At 42.3% G+C, this 19592-nt stretch overlaps 1 protein-coding gene across 1 annotated transcript; it reads right to left on the bottom strand.

Moving 5' to 3' along the window:
• Positions 1 to 241: 241 nt before the first annotated feature.
• pax9 (paired box 9) lies at positions 242 to 15006 on the bottom strand (the record flags this gene model as incomplete). Its single annotated transcript, XM_079574221.1, has 5 exons — positions 242 to 493; positions 8053 to 8195; positions 12038 to 12649; positions 14222 to 14390; positions 14965 to 15006. The coding sequence occupies 5 exons, from the start codon at positions 15004 to 15006 to the stop codon at positions 242 to 244; spliced, it is 1218 nt and encodes a 405-aa protein (XP_079430347.1).
• Between the last annotated feature and the right edge of the window lie 4586 nt (positions 15007 to 19592).

Raw genomic sequence — 19592 nt, forward strand, 5'->3', positions numbered from 1 at the left:
CTCAAAACTCAAGACTGATCTCATTTAAAACCAGACCTGTTTATTTATTCACTTTGTCCGTCAATATTTCATTTAGACTCTCTGCGATGACGATCAGTTGGTGATATAGACCAACACTCCTAGAGATATTTTACGTTTGCAAATTGCATTGAGCCCGACCCGTCCCAGACCAGACCAGACCAGACCAGACCAGACCGCTCCAGCGCGAAGACGCCTCCGCGGCTGCCGTCTCTCATTGTCTCTACAGTGCGGATGCGGAGACCGGGTGGAAGTCCCGTGCGGCCGCCGTGCTCTTGAAGGCGAAGGGCGCGGCGATGTCACAGCTGTGGGGAGAGAGCGCACTGCCACTGCCCTGCCATGTGTGGGCGCTCACATAGGCCGAGCTGGTGCCGCTGAACCCCATGTAGGGAGACACTGGGGTGGGAGGGGGGTAGGGAGGGATGCTGGCCGGCGTGACATAGCTGTTCACTGTGCTGGGCAAACCATTCGGCGTCTGGGGACACAAGAGAGAGGGAGAGAGAGGGAGAGAGAGGAAGAGAGAGGGAGAGAGAGGGAGAGAGAGGGAGAGAGAGGGAGAGAGAGAGAGAGGGAGAGAGGGGGAGGGAGAGAGGGAGAGAGAGGGAGAGAGGGAGAGAGAGGGAGGGAGAGAGGGAGAGAGAGGGAGAGAGGGAGAGAGAGAGGGAGAGAGGGAGAGAGGGAGAGAGAGAGAGAGAGAGAGAGAGGGAGAGAGAGGGAGAGAGAGGGAGAGAGAGGGAGGGGCAGAGGTTAGAGGAGTGGGCGACGTGGATGCACGTGCATTATGGATGTGAACAAAAGTGTAAACAACAGTGTATTCTTGGGCTTATGTGTACTATAAATACTGTTTAATGCATCACAATTGGGTAATAGTATTAGAAAGCTCAAATGTTTGTGAAGGCTCTCATTTGTCCAGGAAGTATTGATCATAGTGAAGCTTAAAGGTACACCGCGTAACATTTTGGACTGTACCGTTGCAGCAAAACCAAACATGTTCCTAATGACACCGAAAATTCTGTTCCTGCAGTGTGTGATAAAAGAATGGACTTGGATGAGAAACTAACCCGTTTATATCTCAAATTCTACTGCCTTTCGTCCCATCTCCATGGAGACGAGCTGGAGAGGTACCCACTCCCGGTAAAGTTTACTCATATCTTAGGAGGGGTGAGCCTCATAAATGTTTGTTTGTACATTTATGAGGTATTTTTCAATTACGAAAATTTTTCAATTTTATTTATTGGGTAAAATTCTACACAGTGTGGCTTTAAAAACCTCTTAACCCCCACATTAACCGAGCACATTTTCTCCAGTCCAGCTTTACCCAAATCTAAAAACTTCTCTACAGGAGCTTACAGCCTAAAAGCCAGTGTGTAACGCCTCATTTGAAAGCTAAGACCAACAAAAGGGAGATTACATTTTTCCTCATATTGTCGTCACTTTTTTTTCATATTTTTCATGCTTTTCTGCCACTTTTTATCACGTTTTTTTGTGTATTTTTAACTTTTTGTTGCTTTTACATTTTTTGTCCTGTTGTCACTTTTTGCATGCTCTTTTGTTGCTTTTTTGTAATGTTTTGTTGCTTTTTTAAAAATGTTTTGTTGCTTTTTTGTAATTTTTTGTTTCTTTTTTGTAATTTTTTGTTTCTTTTTAAAAACTTTTTGCTGCTTTTTTGTTGCTGTTTTGACTTTTTTTTTTTTTTTCAAGAAGCATTTCGATTTAGCTAAAGCCAATCTGGAGAAAATGTGCTCAGTGAAGGTGGGAGTTAAGAGGTTAAATCGTCGACCGGACTGGGTTTGGTTGAGTCGAGGATGTTTTGCTTCTGCTCTGAATACAAGAGCGAAGAAGAAGCTTCTGTGAGTAGAAGCGAAACGTCCTCAACTCCACAGTTAAAGCTCCACTTCTCTCAAAACACAATATCGCTACTTCTGTCCACGTCAACTGAAACATTCTCTTTTTCAGAATCCAGACTCCTATTGTACTTGTTTTTAGTGGTTGATGAAGCGCCACACAAAGACACAAAGAGAACACGCAAACTCCTCACCGAAAGACCCCGCCCTGCCATCAATTAACTAGGGAGTTGTACCTTCTCTATATTTGTCTTGGAGGCACTAGTTGTTCCATAAATACATACAATGACATAATGACAAGGACAGTGAACCGTACAATTCAAAACAACAACCCCTTTTACGGCTTTCACTGTCATCACACTTTCATCACATTTTAATTTCTGCCAAGGAATTAAAGAGACTAGATGCAAGTTGGCCATTTTATACTCACTACTGCCCCCTCAGGACATATGTGTAGCTGCATCTTCCATCTTCTTTATTAAGTTCGTGCATGACGGCACTTCGGACCCGAAATAACACCGTTTTTAGTGACAGTGCAGGATTATAGAGGCAGTTGTGGTGAACAGGTCTGAGCTCGTTCTACACATTAGGACATGGCTGGAACAACAAATACTTTTTAACGTTTTAACATTTTTAAACTCCGTGTAGTCCCTTTAAATAAACACACGGGTCTGACTATAACATCCTATCATGGAAGACCTTATTATTTTTGCACAAACGCTGAGAGAAGCATAAAGTAAACTCTTTTGTTTCCCAATATAAACATGTCATGTATTTAGTTTACAAAAAATATTTGTGCAGCCAATGAATACAGATTTGAATAATCATGTGAGCAATAATGTAGTTTCAAAATATGAGTCTACTATTTATCACATTCGTAGATTTTTAGGGTTAAATGTAAGATAAGACCCAATAATTTTAGACAAAATGCTCAGATCTTTTTTATTCTGTATTGTCCACACACTGCTGACTCTGCTCTATGTTTCATCAATGCAAGAGGAATATTAGCCGCACTCCATAGAAAACATATTTCCCATTTAGTTATTCACGCTCACGCCCGTGTGCGGCGCGTTAAACGGAGAAGGATGATCCCGCTTTGAGAGAAGTTTTTTTTTTTGTGGACGGTGGAGTGTGATTAAAGGGGGTTAAAAACAGATGTCATAGAGGAGAGGGAGAGGGAAGAAGTATGCGCCTCCTGAGCGTGAACGGGGCGGCTGGAGCCAGGACGCAGCTAAACGGGAGGAATTTTAGCTTTTCAACAGGGAGGAGGCCCCGAGTCAGGCGCCTGGGTGGTCTGCTGTAGGACTCCTGACGACATGTATTACTGTGCAAATATATGAGGGTTTAGCGGCAATACAGCAACGCAAAGTCACAAAGTCATACTCAGATTGACATAATGTTAAAAACAGGCCGATTCTCTGAGTGAGTGTAGGGTCTATTTTCATGTATTTGAAGCGCTTCGTCGAGCTTACTAAAAATTTAAAGGCACACTGCGTAACATTTTGGTCTATACTGTACCATCAACACAAAACATGCTCTCAATGACCAATCAACACAGAAAATGCTCTTTTTGCAGTGGCTAACGAAAGAATGGATCTGAATGAGAACCTGTTTAACTCTCAATTCTACTGACTTTAGTCGACGTCTCCATGGAAACAAGCTGGAGACGCACCCACTCCCGGTAAAGTTATAGTCATGTTTTAGCAGAGGTGAGCTGCTCAGACCAAAAGCACGTTTGTATGAGGTATTTTTCAATGGTGAAAATATCTATCCTAAAATAAATGCTTGCGTTTCAATTTTGTTTATTGGGTGAAATCTTACGCGGTGTGGCTTTAATGGTAAAGTCTTCAAAAAGGAATGTTTCAGCACAGCACATGACAAAATATTTGGGAAAAATCAGCCCTAAAATGTAACTACATTCACTGATCATGGGGTTCCTGACAACAACAAGCGTAATTTAACAAATGATGGATGCTCCTGACTCACTAAGAAAGCAATCCAGCCATCCCTGACTTTGCAAACTCCCTCTACAAACAGGTTAAGGTTTACTTTAGTGTCATTGTGTAGGGAAATTCATCCTTTGCATTTGGCTCACCCTTCTGTGCTTCTGGGGACATATTTCACCAGTCAAGAAAGCCTACAGCATGAGGTTTCTGCCCATTGTGTATCTATTTGTTTAGTTAAATTTGGAGACTTGGAGGAAACCGAGGAAACCCAGACATATTCCCGCTATGCTATTTCTGATAGACTTCCGCAATCCTTCAAAATTCTGCACTTTTTGCTCCATGCCCTTTGGCTTTTGTCATCTGTGCCCCACACTCACTCCTACTACAAAGTATTCAAAGTTTATGTCCCTGCGTTCGCCGATCGGAACCATCTCTCCATAAAAGTCAGTCCACAACAAACCACTAACAAGGAGAGGCGAGAGAGCCCAGCTGGCATCGACACCTGCCTCTCACGATGTCAGCAAGTTCAGACGCTTTACAATGCCCCCCCATCTCCCAACCGTTTCAGCTCTGCTGGTCGTCGGCGGCCGCAATTGTTCTAGCAGGAAACATGTGAAAGGCGTTGGGAAATTGAACAAGGCTACGAGATGTTATGCAAGACTTTGTGTGCCATTTTCCCTGATACCCGTGGTCCTTAAAGGCCCGATACCTGATATTGTGTTTGGTATCACTTTATTTTACACCACCTCGATACATTGAACCTAACTAAATGTAGTACAATGTAACAACTTGTACCTATGGGTTAGATACACAATGGAACAACTTGTATTAGTCCTACAAATACATATTATTCCAAAGTGTATCTAACCCATAGGTACAGGTGATTGCAGATTGTTACAGAGCACATTACATTGTACTACATTTAGTTAGGTTCAATGTATCTAGAGTAACTTTTGTTTTGTTTACCGGCCTTAACCGAGCACTTTTTTTCCAGTCCAGCTTTATCCAAATCTAAAAGCGTCTCGACTGGAGCTCGCAGCCTCTATAGGCCAGTGTGACGCCTCATTTGAAACAAAACTGATGTAGGATTTTTCCTCACGTTGTGATTTTTGTCGCATTTTCATCACTTTTTTGTCACTTTGATGTTTGTTTTTTTGACTGTGTTTTAATCTTCATTTACGTCTTGTTTTCTTTTTTTCTTCTATATGCGATTGACACTTTTTTCTTTCAAGAAGCTTTTAGATTCGAGTAAAGTCGGACCGGAGAAAATGTGCTCAGTGAAGGTGGGGGTTAAACTGGTAACACTTTATTTTACAGCACCTTGATACACTGTACTTAACTAAATGCAGTACAATGTAATGTGCTCTGTAACACTCTGTAATAACTTGTACCTATGTAGTACGCACACAATGGAATAACTTGTATTAGTACTTTGGAAGTACATAATGTAATAGGACACGAGACCCTTAGGTTTCGGGCTTAAGCTCAAGGCTAGAGTTAGAATTATGTCTTATTACATTATTTACTTACAAACTACTAATACATATCATTCCATTGTGCATCTAACCCATACAACTCATTACACATTGTTACAGAGCACATTACATTGTACTAAATTTAGTTAGGCACAATGTATCAAGGGTAGTGTAAAACAAAGTGCTACCATTAAACTGTTGGTCCAAAGTCATTCCTAACATGCCAGTTCTTCACAGAGATGAGCTTATAAGCACTTACTGTCACGGCAAACAACAATAACAACTAACCTGCTATTTATCCTTGATCAAAATGAACTTTTCCCCAACATTATGTCTGTTTTCTACATTATACAAATATACAAAACAAACTTTCCTTCCACTACTTCCACTAAAAAAAACTCAAGTACAGGGCCTTTGAATATAGGAAAGCAGCCTAGTAATCCAATTGGTCCAACAACCAAATGAGGTAATCCGTCTCACGCATCCTCAATAGGGCTACAAGTTTAATTGCTAGATAATGAAATAAATCACAAATAGATCCGTCTCTCCACAGATGTAATGTGATCTGTATTTATCTTCTATTTTAGATGCGTTTTGGTCCCCACAAACAGACGGACACAAAGCTAATGGTCAGGGCGCACGCGTCTCTCCATTCTTCCCTCGCCATTCATCCGCGGTGTTTTCATTGGGCGCACGCTATACTCTGATTCCGAGACGTTCCGAGGTTATAGTCGCTCATTCCGCCATAGAAGCACAAGTGAGCCATTTAATCCGCGGAATAACAGGCCTATAAATTAGGTTTTACTGTGAAAATACAAAGGATTGGAGCAGAGAGTATACGCGCTCCATCAAAACAAACGAAACAGCCAAACTGCGTTCAGCCCCTGAAAAAGAACGCAACTGTGTGTCTGCTCCGTGTCTATATCTCCACAATTACGGCGCAGCGACAGTAAAACAGAGAGAAAGATGTCACGCAATTACACCGTTAAACAGTAGCTCAGAAACCCAGAGTAATTGGCCTGCAAATGTCAAAATATATAGTCTCGTTCTCAAGCTATTTTCTAATTGTTTCTTGGAAGCTGGGGAGATTTTCCAATGCGTTTGTTTACGTTTGGAACCAAATGAAAGCAGAATATAAGGCCATCTAAGGTGAGTTTTTTTGTTTTACGCGTTTGGAGACATAATGTACTCTGGGCAAACGAGGGCGCGTAAAAGATCTCACGCAAAATAGGTTTCACGGATGGGGATGGATTGAGAGGCTTTGAGGCGAGGCTTAAGCGCTTCTTGAAACACCCAAGCGACTCAAAGCGAGATCTGGAGAGTTTGAAAGTTGTGTTGTGCTTTTTTTTTGTTTTTTTTGCCATGAATGATTTTGTTCTGTTATAAAAGTTCCTGTTTGTATTTTCATCTTTAAGCGCATCACGAAATCAATCAAACAACTACTTCTATTCGTGCAAACCACACCGCTGACTGCTGTGATAATTCTACAGTCAGTCGAGATTGTTTTAACCTCTTAACCCCCGCCTGAACCGAGCACATTTCCCCTAGTTTGAATTTGAAGAAGCTTCTTGAAAAAAGCGTCAAAGTAGCGACAAAAACGAGGATGAAAAATAGCGACAAAAAGTGACAATTACGCAATGAAAAAGATCCGCGTAGAGCAGTTTTGCAGGCCTTAGCGTTCAAATGAGGTGTTGCTCAGGCCTGTAGACTGTACACTCCAGTCGTAAAGCTAGGTAAAGCCGAACTGGAGAAAATGCGCTCGGTTAAAGCGGGGGGTAAGGGGTTAAGTAAGGCACCTCCTTCATAGAGAAAAAAAAAAGCGCATTTTGATTTACGACCCGCTCAGGCCTGGCACGGCGGCCTCCTGAACTCGACCTAAACGTATAGGATTAATAAAGCCCCGCGATATGAGCGTCACAGAGCGGCACGTCGTGAGAACTGCGCGGATTGGAAACACATTGAAATATATAGTAGGCCTTGATCCTCAAATGCCTTTTCAATCCAAACAATAAAACGGTTGCGTAATCCTTTCATTCTGGCTCTGTCGCTCGGCCTTGACCTTATTCTCCTCGAATTTCTTTAGAGTTTCGCGGCCAATCCGCTTCCAACGCATCAGAATCACTCCCCGAAAGCGCCACCTGAGAGTGTTGTTATCAAATCGGTCTAGACTCTACACACACACGGTGTCTCTGCGCAGCCAAGAGCAGTGCACATTCACGCCATTGTGAAAGGGAACGCGCACCGAAGCTGCTGCCAAATGCGCAAAAAAAACAAAAAAAACAAAAAAAAACAGATTTTGCTCAGTTTAAATGCCCTGGCAAGTCCAAAAAGCGCTTTGGTGTCAATCTGCAGGCGAGGTCTTATCTAAAACTGCCATGTTGCGTGCGTAATCAGATAGAAACAGAAGTGGCTTGAGATAGTTGACCTATTTTATTTTTAGCTGTCTGATATGAAATCATACGCATTTATTTTCTTTTGGTAAAAATTCCACACTTGTCACCCTGTAACAATGTGCAAAAAATAGAATTTTAGAAGGTTTTGAAAAAATATTAAAAATGGAAAACTATATTATTTTTATCTTTCAGGCTCACTCTTCCCATCACTCTCTAATGTATAGTTTTTGAACATAAGAAAAATATACATAGGCCTAAAAAAAAACAAATGCATTTTTTTTCTTAGCATAATTCAACAGAATAACAGATAAAATGGTTTGCACACTCTCTGCAAGCCGCTGTAGTGAATGCACATACATGTTTTCTGGTTCTTTACCTGTGCGTATTTCGCTTCGGGTTCTAAATGCGGTTTATCCACGCCATTGACTAGCGGTGAGCAGGCCGCCGAGGGGAAATTAGTCCTGTTAATAGCGCTCCATTCTTCTAGTTTGGCGCTGGGAAAGGATGGACTGTCGCTAACTGGAGCAGGAGGATGAGGAGGGGGAGGGCACAACAAAGCAGAGACAGAAGACAGAGAAGAAGAAGAAGAAGAAGTCAGAGTTTAACGCGTGATATGAACATGCGCGTGCTCTCTATACAAAAAAAAAAAAAAAAATCCTGGGACGTGACACAGCTCATTTGTCACTTTACGCACGGGCTGCAGTCACGTGACACGGCGGGCTGTGGGGTCTGGAGGTTTTTTTTGTTTTGTTAGGACGCGCACAAAAAGGGGGGGAGAATTGAAATGTGACCCGGATCGAGATGCGTTTTTGAATCGAGGCCTTTACGCTGTCAGGGGGAAAGTAGTTTGTCTATTGGAAATATCGAGTTACATAACCACAGCGGTTTGAGCCTATTCTAACACAGATAATCTGTTGGTTTGGCTTTTGGTTCAGAACTAAAATGTACAAACATGTTTTTTTTTTGTTTTTTTTACATGGTTTACACATTTCACCACATATTTTTCTCTAGTTCAATCGATGGAGTCCAGTAGTTGTATTTTTCTGTTCTGTTTAGTGCTAACAAGTATTCGCTTGGTTATAACAATGGGCTATAATAGGTTTGCAATTTTCTAACCAGTTGAAATTACGTACACCTGAATGTTTTTTTGTGTGTGTGTTTTTTTTTTTTAGCATTAGTCATGAAGATATTTCTTATTATTGTATGCATACAATTAGCAGAATTTCGTACAACCTTAAAGGACCTATACCTGATATATTTTTTTTCTTTTTGAAGGGAAACATTATTTTTGCGCCATAAAAGTATGTTGTAGAACTATTCATTTGAGGAAAAAGTGAACTTGATGCATGAAGTCTGCATTGTATTATGATATATCGATGTTGTGTATGCTCAACCCAAATAGTCAATATATGACGAAATGGGGTTTACCTTTTTCGTCATATATTGACTCCATAGGACAGTCGTGAAAAAATAATAATAATAACATTTCGTCACATTTTGACTAAAAAGGTTAAAAATTAGTTAAAGATATGCGTAATTTCCTTTCTCCCTTGCCTTTTGAAATATAATACAATTTATAGCCATCTGTGTTAATTTGGATCATTATGAATGTGTATTTTGCACCGACGCACTTTGCACTCAGCAGTTTTGCCTGAGCATTGAAATCAGTCAGTGCGTAAAGACATTCTCCTCTTCCCTCGCGACCTCACGCAAAATGTCCAAAGAGCGTGTCTAATGCGCATGTGTGTCGCGTTTCCATTTCGGTGTTCCCTGTCAATCTGCATCAATCCCTACATTTACCCCCCCTCCCTCCCTCCCTCCACGCACACGCACACACGCACACACACACACACACACGCACACGCACATCCACGTTTATTTTTGGTGGGGATCATCACATGGCGAGTCCTGCGATGGTGCAAATGAGTTCTCGCGTTACAATAAAGGCCGCCACAAAACATCTGCTCGTCGTTTGGTTATGCATAAATTGTTTAGAGGCGCGGCATAGTCCCCCCCCCCCCCCCCCTCCCCAAACACTAACCCCCATCTTTGTATGTCTTTCTCAGGGAACAGTTCGCGACGGCCATGTGCAACAATCGGTATTAGACCCCGAGTGGACTGACAAGCGCTTCCCAAATCCCTCTCACAACACCAAGCCGACCATTAACGCAGATTTATGCCGCGGCTCTTGTTTCACTGTTTCCAAAACAGAGGCGCGCGGGGCGAGCTCGGCCAGCAGCTCCCCGTAGGCGGCGCGAATGTAAAATGTTTTGGATAAATATTGGCAAAGGTGTCAAAGAACTTGTATCAGAGGCCCTGTACCTGCTTTCTGTTTGCTGAGGGAGACTGCGCTAGAAAGTGTTGGTTAGGAATTGTTAGTCTTTCCTCCAGTTCGAGTTCATTTTTACGCGCGTTTCACAACTTTCAAGGAGCAACACTGTCACTGTAAACAAGAACAACTAGCTGCTATAGTTCAAGGTTGATTTAGGGGGAAAAATAAGTGTTTCTTGGATGCAAAGCGCACCATTATTTATTCTGCTGTCATAAGGATAAAGCAAAATTGATTTAACTACGAGAAAGAAAAAAAAAGTTCCACGCCTGCTTTATGTCTAAAAGCACTGCTAGTCTTAGTAGTAGTACTAAAAAAAATAAATCAAAAAGGGCCAACACGGGCGGTCCGCGACGCTGTCTGACTTCCTCGTGACGCATGGACGGACATGTTTGGCGACCTTTGTTGACGGAACCACCTGGCTCACTGTTCAAACTCTCCCTGGCGAAAGTTGAGGAATGATTGCTTCGAAAATAAATCTTTCGGAGTTGGTTTGTTGTAGTAGTTGCTGTAATTGGGTCTTTGTATTAAACATGGGCGCAATCACGCGTGAAAAGCGCCTAATCGAAATGCGCAACGGACTTCTATCACCAAAAAGAACCCAAAACAAAACAAAACACTTATCATTTTATCCATTTTGGGTAAACTTGCGTATAAATGTAATCACTGTTTTTTTTTTATTCTCTTGCGTAAATTAAAAATATCACCGTCACATTGGGTTACTAGAACTGATGCGTGTTTCCCTAAGCCCCTAATTCACCGGGGAATTAAAGTAGAAATGTTGAATCGAGTTTGCGCGTGATGCGGCGCCATTTACACTTCTGCTCTCTGTTCTTGCTCAAAGAAAGAAGCAGCAAACTTTGTCCTGCGCAGAAAAGAACGCACCGTGCGTCTCTGTTTTACGCGCAAATGCCATGGTTGGTATTCCAGCTTGTGAAATACGGGCTATCCCTTTCCTGGCCTCCCTACGACAAAACATCAATAGCTCCTGGTGTCAATCAAATGCTATCAGTGAATGCATGTAGCTGAGGGGGTGTAGTTTAGAAAAAAGGTCATTTATAAATCATCATTAGTGTTATTTTGTTCTTTAAATGACCATTTATACAAATACAAATGATTTGGGGTAATTCAGCGTGCGCAAAACGTGTGTTTGTGTCAACTTTCCAGTTTGTCTCAAGTTATAATTTATATGGATTCTGGCACTCTATGTGTATGATATTATAATACATGCCACTAATGCGCAATGGATAAATAAATACATTAAAATAAACGATGGCCCTTAAATTTGTGAAAACCATGACGCGCAACACACATTTGCTTAAATCTGATGCAGAGTTAACGTAAATCCTGTGCGTCAACGTCACAAGCTAAAAGGTACATCAGCGTCCGTATTTCACGCTATGGGGAATGAAACATCCGCCGCGTAAATCCAAGCGCAGCCGCGCCATCTGTTTCTGCGCTAACCTCTGCGCCACTATCAGCGGCGCGGGTCAAATGGCACTTAACTCGGCGCGGGCCTCTGACTTAAGCAGGTCCCAAATGGACTCTTTACTGGGGCCTATAGAGCACCTCGGGTCAGGCGTTAAAGGCTGTCACGTGACGCACATCCACGCACTTGGATCTGGCGATACAGGCCAAAGTGACTAACTCTGATGGAATCGTGTTCGTTGCTGCCGTTCAAAGCAAAGGAATAACTTTCAATCAGATACTAGGCCTGAAATAACACAAGAGCCTTTGGGAAAAGAAAAATATTTAAATTATAATTTTGCTCATTTGTTATTGTATTTAAAATGATAATTTTCTGAGTTTATACAGGGCAGCAGTGTGTTATGGAATTATGTAGAAAATATAATACATATTCATAAATATTCAGATTATTGTGCAACAGTATTTTTGTTTTTAAGTTGGCTATTTGATTTGTTTATAATATATATATTGAGGATATTAAGGCTAATGGAGCCTGCACCAAATAGAAACGTGAATATTCTCTCATGGCCATGTCCTGAGCTCTGTGGCAGAGTGAGGTGCTTACTTTGCTGCTCGGTGATGGAGCGGATGCCCAGAATGTCAGTGACGGAGTGCGACGAGGGCCATATCCGATGCATGGCCATGTGTCCGGGCAGGGCGGCCATGCCCGGGGGAGTGGGCACTTTGGAGCTAGGGTACGAGTACAAGTGGTTGTATGGCAGCGCGGGCTGCGGGGGCGCGTGAGAGGGCTTCCCGGACTCGTAGTGACTCTGCTGGGACAGGTTTCCGATCTTGTTGCGTAGAATGCGGCTGATGGAGCTCACGGACGGAAGGTTAAACTTGTCACACACGCCGTCCGCGAGCAGCCGGTCCCGGATCTCCCAGGCGAAAATCCCCGGGTCCCGCTGCTTGTACGTCCGTATATGTTTGACCACAGTGGGGGTGGTCACGCGTGGCTTGCTGCCCCCGATGGCCCCGGGCAGGATAGAGCCGGTCTCGTTGTACCGCGCGAGGATTTTACTAACACAGCCATGGGACACGCGCAACTGTCTGCTGATGTCACACGGACGAATGCCGAGCTGAGCCAGCTCCACGATCCGCAGCCGAATGGCGTTGGGCAGCGGCCTGCCGTTCACGAACACTCCGCCGAGCTGGTTCACCTCCCCGAAGGCTGGCTCTGGAGAGCAGAGAGAGACCGGAGTAAATCATCAAAGTAGAGGCCTAACACACTCTGCCATAACTGCGTTTCTTTTCCGGTGTAAAAAAGATTCTTGTGAGTGCCTAAAATATCTCCTTAGTAATTTATTTAATGCTCTATTTAGGTCATTGTTATACGAGTCTAAGTTGACAAACACACTGTGTGGCTGGCTTGTAATAATCCTATAATAATAATCAGTAGTAGATGGTTATCGCCTCGTTCTCGTTCTCCATCGCCTGTAATGACTGGGCAACTCTAACAATTGTCACAAGTCACACACTATTGTTTCTAAGCGGCCTCCTGCACAGGCGATCAGACACATCATGAACTCCTCATGTCACACACATTTAAAAAGAACCGAAAGTCTTATTCCAACAGCACACACGAAACTGCTAATCCCTCATAAAGGTGCAGCTGCTCCGAAGAAACAACAAGGATGAAACACAAAAACAAATCGTTCTTCGGGAATTGTGGAACTGCCTTTGGCGTCATCTGGACTAAACTTAAGTCTAAACCTGTCAGGAGGGAAAAACTCTCTTCCCAAGAGCTTTCCACTTCATCATTATATATTTCTGTGTCAAACTCTGGAAAACGCGACGTGAAACGGCAATAAAACGGTTATTCAGTGCGTAATGGCTGACAAACAGACCATATTGAGGGAAAATGTCTTCTAATTACATTATTATTCTAGTGCTTATTCTAGTGCGTGCATTGAATTTGACTCAGTAAATTTCATAATAGATACATTTGAGCACCTTGTCATGAATGAGTAAAGCGCAACGGTTTGAGGCCTGCTCTGCCTGCCCCAGCCCAGGAAATACTTCTGTTATGTGGCGTGACATCTAGAATAGGCTCGTTAAACTAGGGTTCAAATCAATTTGGTTATTCCATTAACCAAAGTAACCCACTCATAAAATGCTCCGTGATTTTCTCTTTTTGTTATGCATAAAAGGGAAGATATACGCCTCAGGCAGTTTCAGCATGTTTGAATTGTTATTAATATAATTGTTTGTCAAATCAAAATAAACAGCGAGTTTACAAGGATTGGCTTGTCGTAGAAATTTGGTAAATTATGACAAAAGCTAAAGATGTATTTTTGTCATAAATAGTTTTGCATGCATTGTCCATTATGGCCACTGTCAAGGGAACACTAAAACTACTTTGTTGTTTTTGTGTCAAGAAAGTACGAGTGAAAGCACAGCTGCTTTTTAAAGCATTCTCTCGCGTAGTAAAGTGTAGTAAAGATTAAATCCATGCACAAATCTGACGTTTTCTCTTTAGTTTCTTGTTTGGGACCTGAAACTATACGACTGACAATTCACGCACTTAAACATCGCCACTCAAACTTGTTCTGGTCCGGGCGAATCCCGTGCGTAACGAGGTGCGTGATTGTTTAAGGTTATGGTTCGTGTGTCTACTACACCTGAAGCTCACCGAGCCTTCTCTGTTTAGTGAGGTGAAACTATACCAACTCGCCTCGCCTCGCTGTGTTACCGCTTACTCCATCCCAGCCCCATAAAAAAAGTCCCTGCTCCAAAAGCGCGCACTCACCCATCGTGTTGAAGCCGCAAATCAAGAGCGCGATGTCCGCTTTGTGCCCCCTCCGCGCGTCCTGGTGCGCGTCCAGCGTGTCCAAAGTCCACAACAACGTCCAACTAGACTGGGGAAGTGCGCGGTACGACGAGGAACAAGAGGGACTAGATTTGTTGGTGTGTGTTGTCTGACGCGGCGGAGACAGACTTAACATTTCAATCTGTGGAAGCGGGAGGCGGGGCTAAACGCGCCGGGGCCAATCGGCGCGTCGGTTTTCACAGCGCTCCGACGCCACTGGTGGGAAAAGTTTGACATGACAGCGATCCCGCTCACCCTCCTCCCTCCTCGTTCAAAGGCTTCCACGCAGCAAGGGAAACCGGGATGTGCCGCTACTATTTGTTTTTCAGACCCGTGAGATATGGGCAAAACGCATATCACGACGTTACTTCACGCTTTACGCTTTCCGCGGCCCAGATGGACAGCGGAGAACAGTATCCAAAAATGTTCCCAGCACACACCTACTCATAAACAAATAGTGGATTCCAATGAATGCCCTCTGACAATCTACACTGCACTTTTTAAACCTGCCATTTTCACCTTTTTTAAATGGCAGGTATCACCGATTGTCCCATTCGAGAGTGGAAGTGCAGGCTTTACGCGCCACTGCAGCAGCGCCCTTCATCTTTTAAACGGCGTCATTAGTGAAATGGGACATGAACCACTGGCTTTGACTGATGGGATTCGCTCCCTGATATTTGTACGTTGTCCATCAGTGTCAGCGTGGAGCGGCAGAACTTCGCCATTACTTATTAACGCGTCAGTGTCGCCAAGAAAAGGATTTGGGCGCGCGCCACAACAAAACCATGGCTTATTCCTGCGCTATATTCTAGGCCCATTATATTAGTTTGAATGCATAGACTTATAGATCAACATAGCAACTATCATTTCTTTTTTCACTATTATAAAATACGTCGATTATATGCGCTTCTGCACGATTTGTGGATGGGTATGTTTAATGTTTTTTAACTTTACGCACAGCCTTTTCATTGTTTAACAGGCGACTTTATTTCAAGCCTATTCGCGACTAAAACGGAGTCGCGTTACTAAATGGCAGCCGTGCGTCGGAAAAGGAGATACGACCGTAAATTTGTCAGTGGGGACGCGTATAGGAAACTATTGCGTCTAAAACGATGACAGAGATTTGTTGCGGGGCCATAACTTTTGTCCCTGTCTCTTCGCTCGACTCTGTTTCTGTCAAGATGAAAAACGATGTGGCCTTTTCTCCAGTGTCTTACTTTTGAACGAGGCCATGGCGCGTGACTTAAAAAAAAGAAAGAGAAAAAAAAGAAAAAAAGTTTACTCTGCGTGTGTTCCTGCGCGCAATTAGGGATCATGTCGAAAAGCGGCGGTGACACGGAGCACGGGCCATTTCGGAAGCGAAGTGTGTCACTGTATTTGTTTGTGTGCGCTCTCGTAGATTTGGATAAGCAGAAGTAAGCGTTTAAGGTCAATGGGAGCCATATTGCTTGTTGGATTGTTGTACAGTTTGGGGCCTATTTTGCGCGCATCCAGGGGATATACTGCACTTCCGTGTTTCACTTGAAGCTATAGTTTCACTGGAGATGGCTGAGAATTCCTCGAGGTCAGCGGTGAAGAACCGGAGCCGCGCGTAAAATGTATCAAGTCCAACGTCAAGCCTATGCAGATGCGAGATTATTTACGCATGAGGAATCTTGGCCTATATGTTAATGGAGAATCTGCAGCGCCTTTACCCGATTTGTGGTTTTAAACAATAAAAGGGCGAAGCGTGTAAAATTAAAATTGTTAAAAGTGGCCCACACTCATTCATAACTCTCCTTACGCATTTCTCACATTCCAATTCTTCACGTTTAAGCACGTTTCGCACCTTTCAGGGAGCAACGCCGTCACGGTAATGTAAACAATAACGGCACCAGCCTGCTGCAGCGCGGCCGTGAAAAGTTTTATAAATAGATGCAAAGTGCACGAAGCTCTTTCCCCCCATAAATATTTACTTTTACAAAATACTGACGGACAAAACAAATGTTGTTACACTATTGAAAAGCTACAGGGCCTTTCAGTTCACATCGGAACAGAATGTAGAATTTCACAGAAAACTAGTTACTGCAAGTGTATCAAAACAAGCTTTGTGTAAATAGTTTTCGTGACATGTGGTCATGGACTCGTCCTTTCATGAATATAAACTTTTTGTAAGTAATAAGTTTTACATTGTATTTTTTCTTTGCAGAATCAAATTTGTAGTTCCACTATAATAGGATTAATTGAATTAAACAAATTGTTTTTGGAACAACTAGGGATCTGTTACATGGACGTTTACCTATTATGACCTTGAAAACCTACTTATAATAAAAAAGCAAATTGGAATGTTTATCAAGTTTGATCTTAGAACAAATTATATATATAAAAAAAAAAAATGTTTTTGTTTTAATGGCTAGACACGAGCACAAATGGCAACAGTAATGATAAAAGTAAAGCAATACAAGTAAAACAAGTGGCAACAAAATGCTACATTAAAGGCACGTTACCTAATTTTCAACCTTTTTAGTCAAAATGTGACGAAATCACGGCCGTCCTTTGGAGTCAACAGGTGATGAAAAAGGTAAACCCCATTTCGTCACATATTGACTATTTGGGCTGACCATACACAACATCAATAAATCATAATACTACAAATTACTACTTTTACAACAAACCTTTATGGGGCAAAAATAATGTTTCCCTTCAAAAAGAAAAGAAAAAAGTCAGGTATGGGTACTTTAAGTAGCCTACTAAAAATAAATCTAATATTCAAAACAATAAAGCACAACTGTTGAATATTGTACTAATTATGTAACAGTGAGATTACGCTTTTTAATTCTAACAGTGCGTAAACGCGTTGTTAGCTTTGTGGAGTTTCTGTCTTTCTTTCTTCATTAACAGTATTGGTTTATTAAATAGTCGTAATCATTCATTTGCGCATCGATAGGACTCCTCAGCTATGTTTCGGTCCATACTCGGTTTTCTGTCGCACGTGCACGTAAAGCGCACATATACTGTAGTAGCATAAACAAATCACCGTGTTCTGTCAGCGCGCTCTTCCGTTTCTCCGGATTTAAAAATAACTGAAGCCTTCGAGTGTTTATGTTGATCGAATAATGACCTCACGCTCGCGGAGGACATTAGCGCCATTACGCACCGCGCCATTACAATAACATTACATCATGAGCCAAATCAATGTTCCCGAAGCTCCAGCTGCGGATGATGTGATTATTACGGCGAAAATGGATCTGTTTTTATTGTTCCAATTAGGCCTTTCAATGACGATTGTCTGTGGCATTGGGCATGAAACAAAATGAATACACCGCTTAGTTTTGGACGCGGACAAGACATTATAAAATAAATAGGCCAATAAGAAGACTCATTAAAATGCATTAAAAGAAGAATTGATCATCATGTTTGAATGACCAACCTAAAATAGTAAAACCATTCATGCACATTTATAGCAAAATAAGGTTGATTCCGTCAGATGTTTTAGGAATTGCGTGAATATCTGAGCTTGCAAAATAAGCAACAATAACACATACAGGCAAACATCTCAAATATCAAAATTGATATATTGTTATGTCATTTATCTTCGTTTGTTTAATAACTGTGATTTGTACAGTTACACATTTATGGGACAGCACAGCCTTATAAGTGGTCACTTTTTTTAATGTTTTAGTTTACCAGGATATTCCCACTGAGATTAAGAAGGGGAGTCCTGGTCCCAGAGTGGAACCTAATGTACGCATTTGTAGTGATAGGGGAAACCTACGGGTTTTCCTCCATGCAAACTCCAGAAAGGCCCCGACAGCCCGGGGATCGAACCGGAGACCTTCTTGCTGTGAGGCACGAGCGCTAATATTAACATATAAAGGCAAACATCTCAAAGATTAAAGCAGATTTGAAATTGTTTATAAACATCTCTCATATATTTTGTTTTAAGAGAAGAAAAACAAATTAGAACTTTAACGTACAGCAGCTTCTAAAACTGAATCTGTTAAAACGTGCATCGGCAAAAGGAAGTTTGCACACATTGTTAAATGAGAGTAAAATAACTCGTCTCAACAGTCATGTTATAACCACGCTCTGTCCGGGACCCGCGCCTTATCTGGAGCCTTCACGCGCCTCCGTCCAGGACCTGTCCGCGTTTCCAGTGGAGCATTGCGCGCCGTGACGCATCAGCTGTCACCCCGTCTCCACGCGCTCTGCACTCCGTGAGGCCCGCGTGCGCGTCTGATGCAAATCATAAACACGTGACTCCCAGTGTCTGCCACAGGTGGATCTCTGTCTGAGTGGAAAATACAAAGGCTGCGTTTTCTCGGGGCGCGAAAGGTTCGTGCGTTAAATGGTCCTCGGTAAAAACGCGCTTGACTTTGACGTTGTTTAGCGACTGCGGAAGGAAATCGTTCTTGAATGAGAAGAGACACGTGACGCTCATGCAAAATTAGTCCGAATTTTGACGGGAATACGACAATAATAATGACAACAAACTAGTTCTTTTGCATATTGTGGTCCTGAAGTGGTTGCTACATCTTCCTTTGCGTGTAAGATAATTGAAAACTCGTTGAGCGGATTTTCTTTGAGTTTGTAAGAATAAAGAAAGAAACAATAAACAACAAGCCTATATCTGGAGAATCTTCAACGACTGCAAACAAACTTGTACAGACCCATAATATCCGATATATTGCGAATGCGCAGGGAAACGTTCAAATACATGTTAGGTTTGTGTTACTCGCTTATTTACTTTATTTAGCATATCCATTTACCGACACCATTTGAATGAATACATGAATATTTAAAATGGTGTTAATCTGTCCAAACGAAAACAATGCACAGCAGTATATTGCAATGAAAGCGGAATAATATGATTTATAAACCTGGCACCTTTATTTTATTATTTTTTTAAAACTGTACTAAAAGGTCAAGCAAACATTGATGAAATGTGAAGGCGCAGCATGTTTCGGGCAGTTGACCGTGACTTTTCATATTGATATTAGCGAATCAAACATGGGGCCTGTGTTGTGTTAATCAAAATAAATACACGAATAACAGTTTGTCTGTTTAACAAACGTCCCAGTGTGTTAAGCAAATGTTTAACTGCTTCCTCTGCTGTTTAACATCCAGAATCTCATGGGTGAAAACGCTTCTTCCTTCCCCTTCCCCGCACATGATAAAAGCTCATGCGTCATCTTTGCTTTCAGTTTACGCTCTATACATTTTAGCGTCAGTCTTTCAGTTGGGTTCGTGTTGATCCGCATTCGCAGCGCTTCCAAACAGAAGTCCGTCCTGTCCGCGTCTCCCCGTGATGCTTGTGTAAACTCCGCCAGCC

This window comes from Gobius niger, assembly GCF_951799975.1.
Source record: "Gobius niger genome assembly, chromosome: 16".
NCBI lineage: Eukaryota > Metazoa > Chordata > Actinopteri > Gobiiformes > Gobiidae > Gobius > Gobius niger.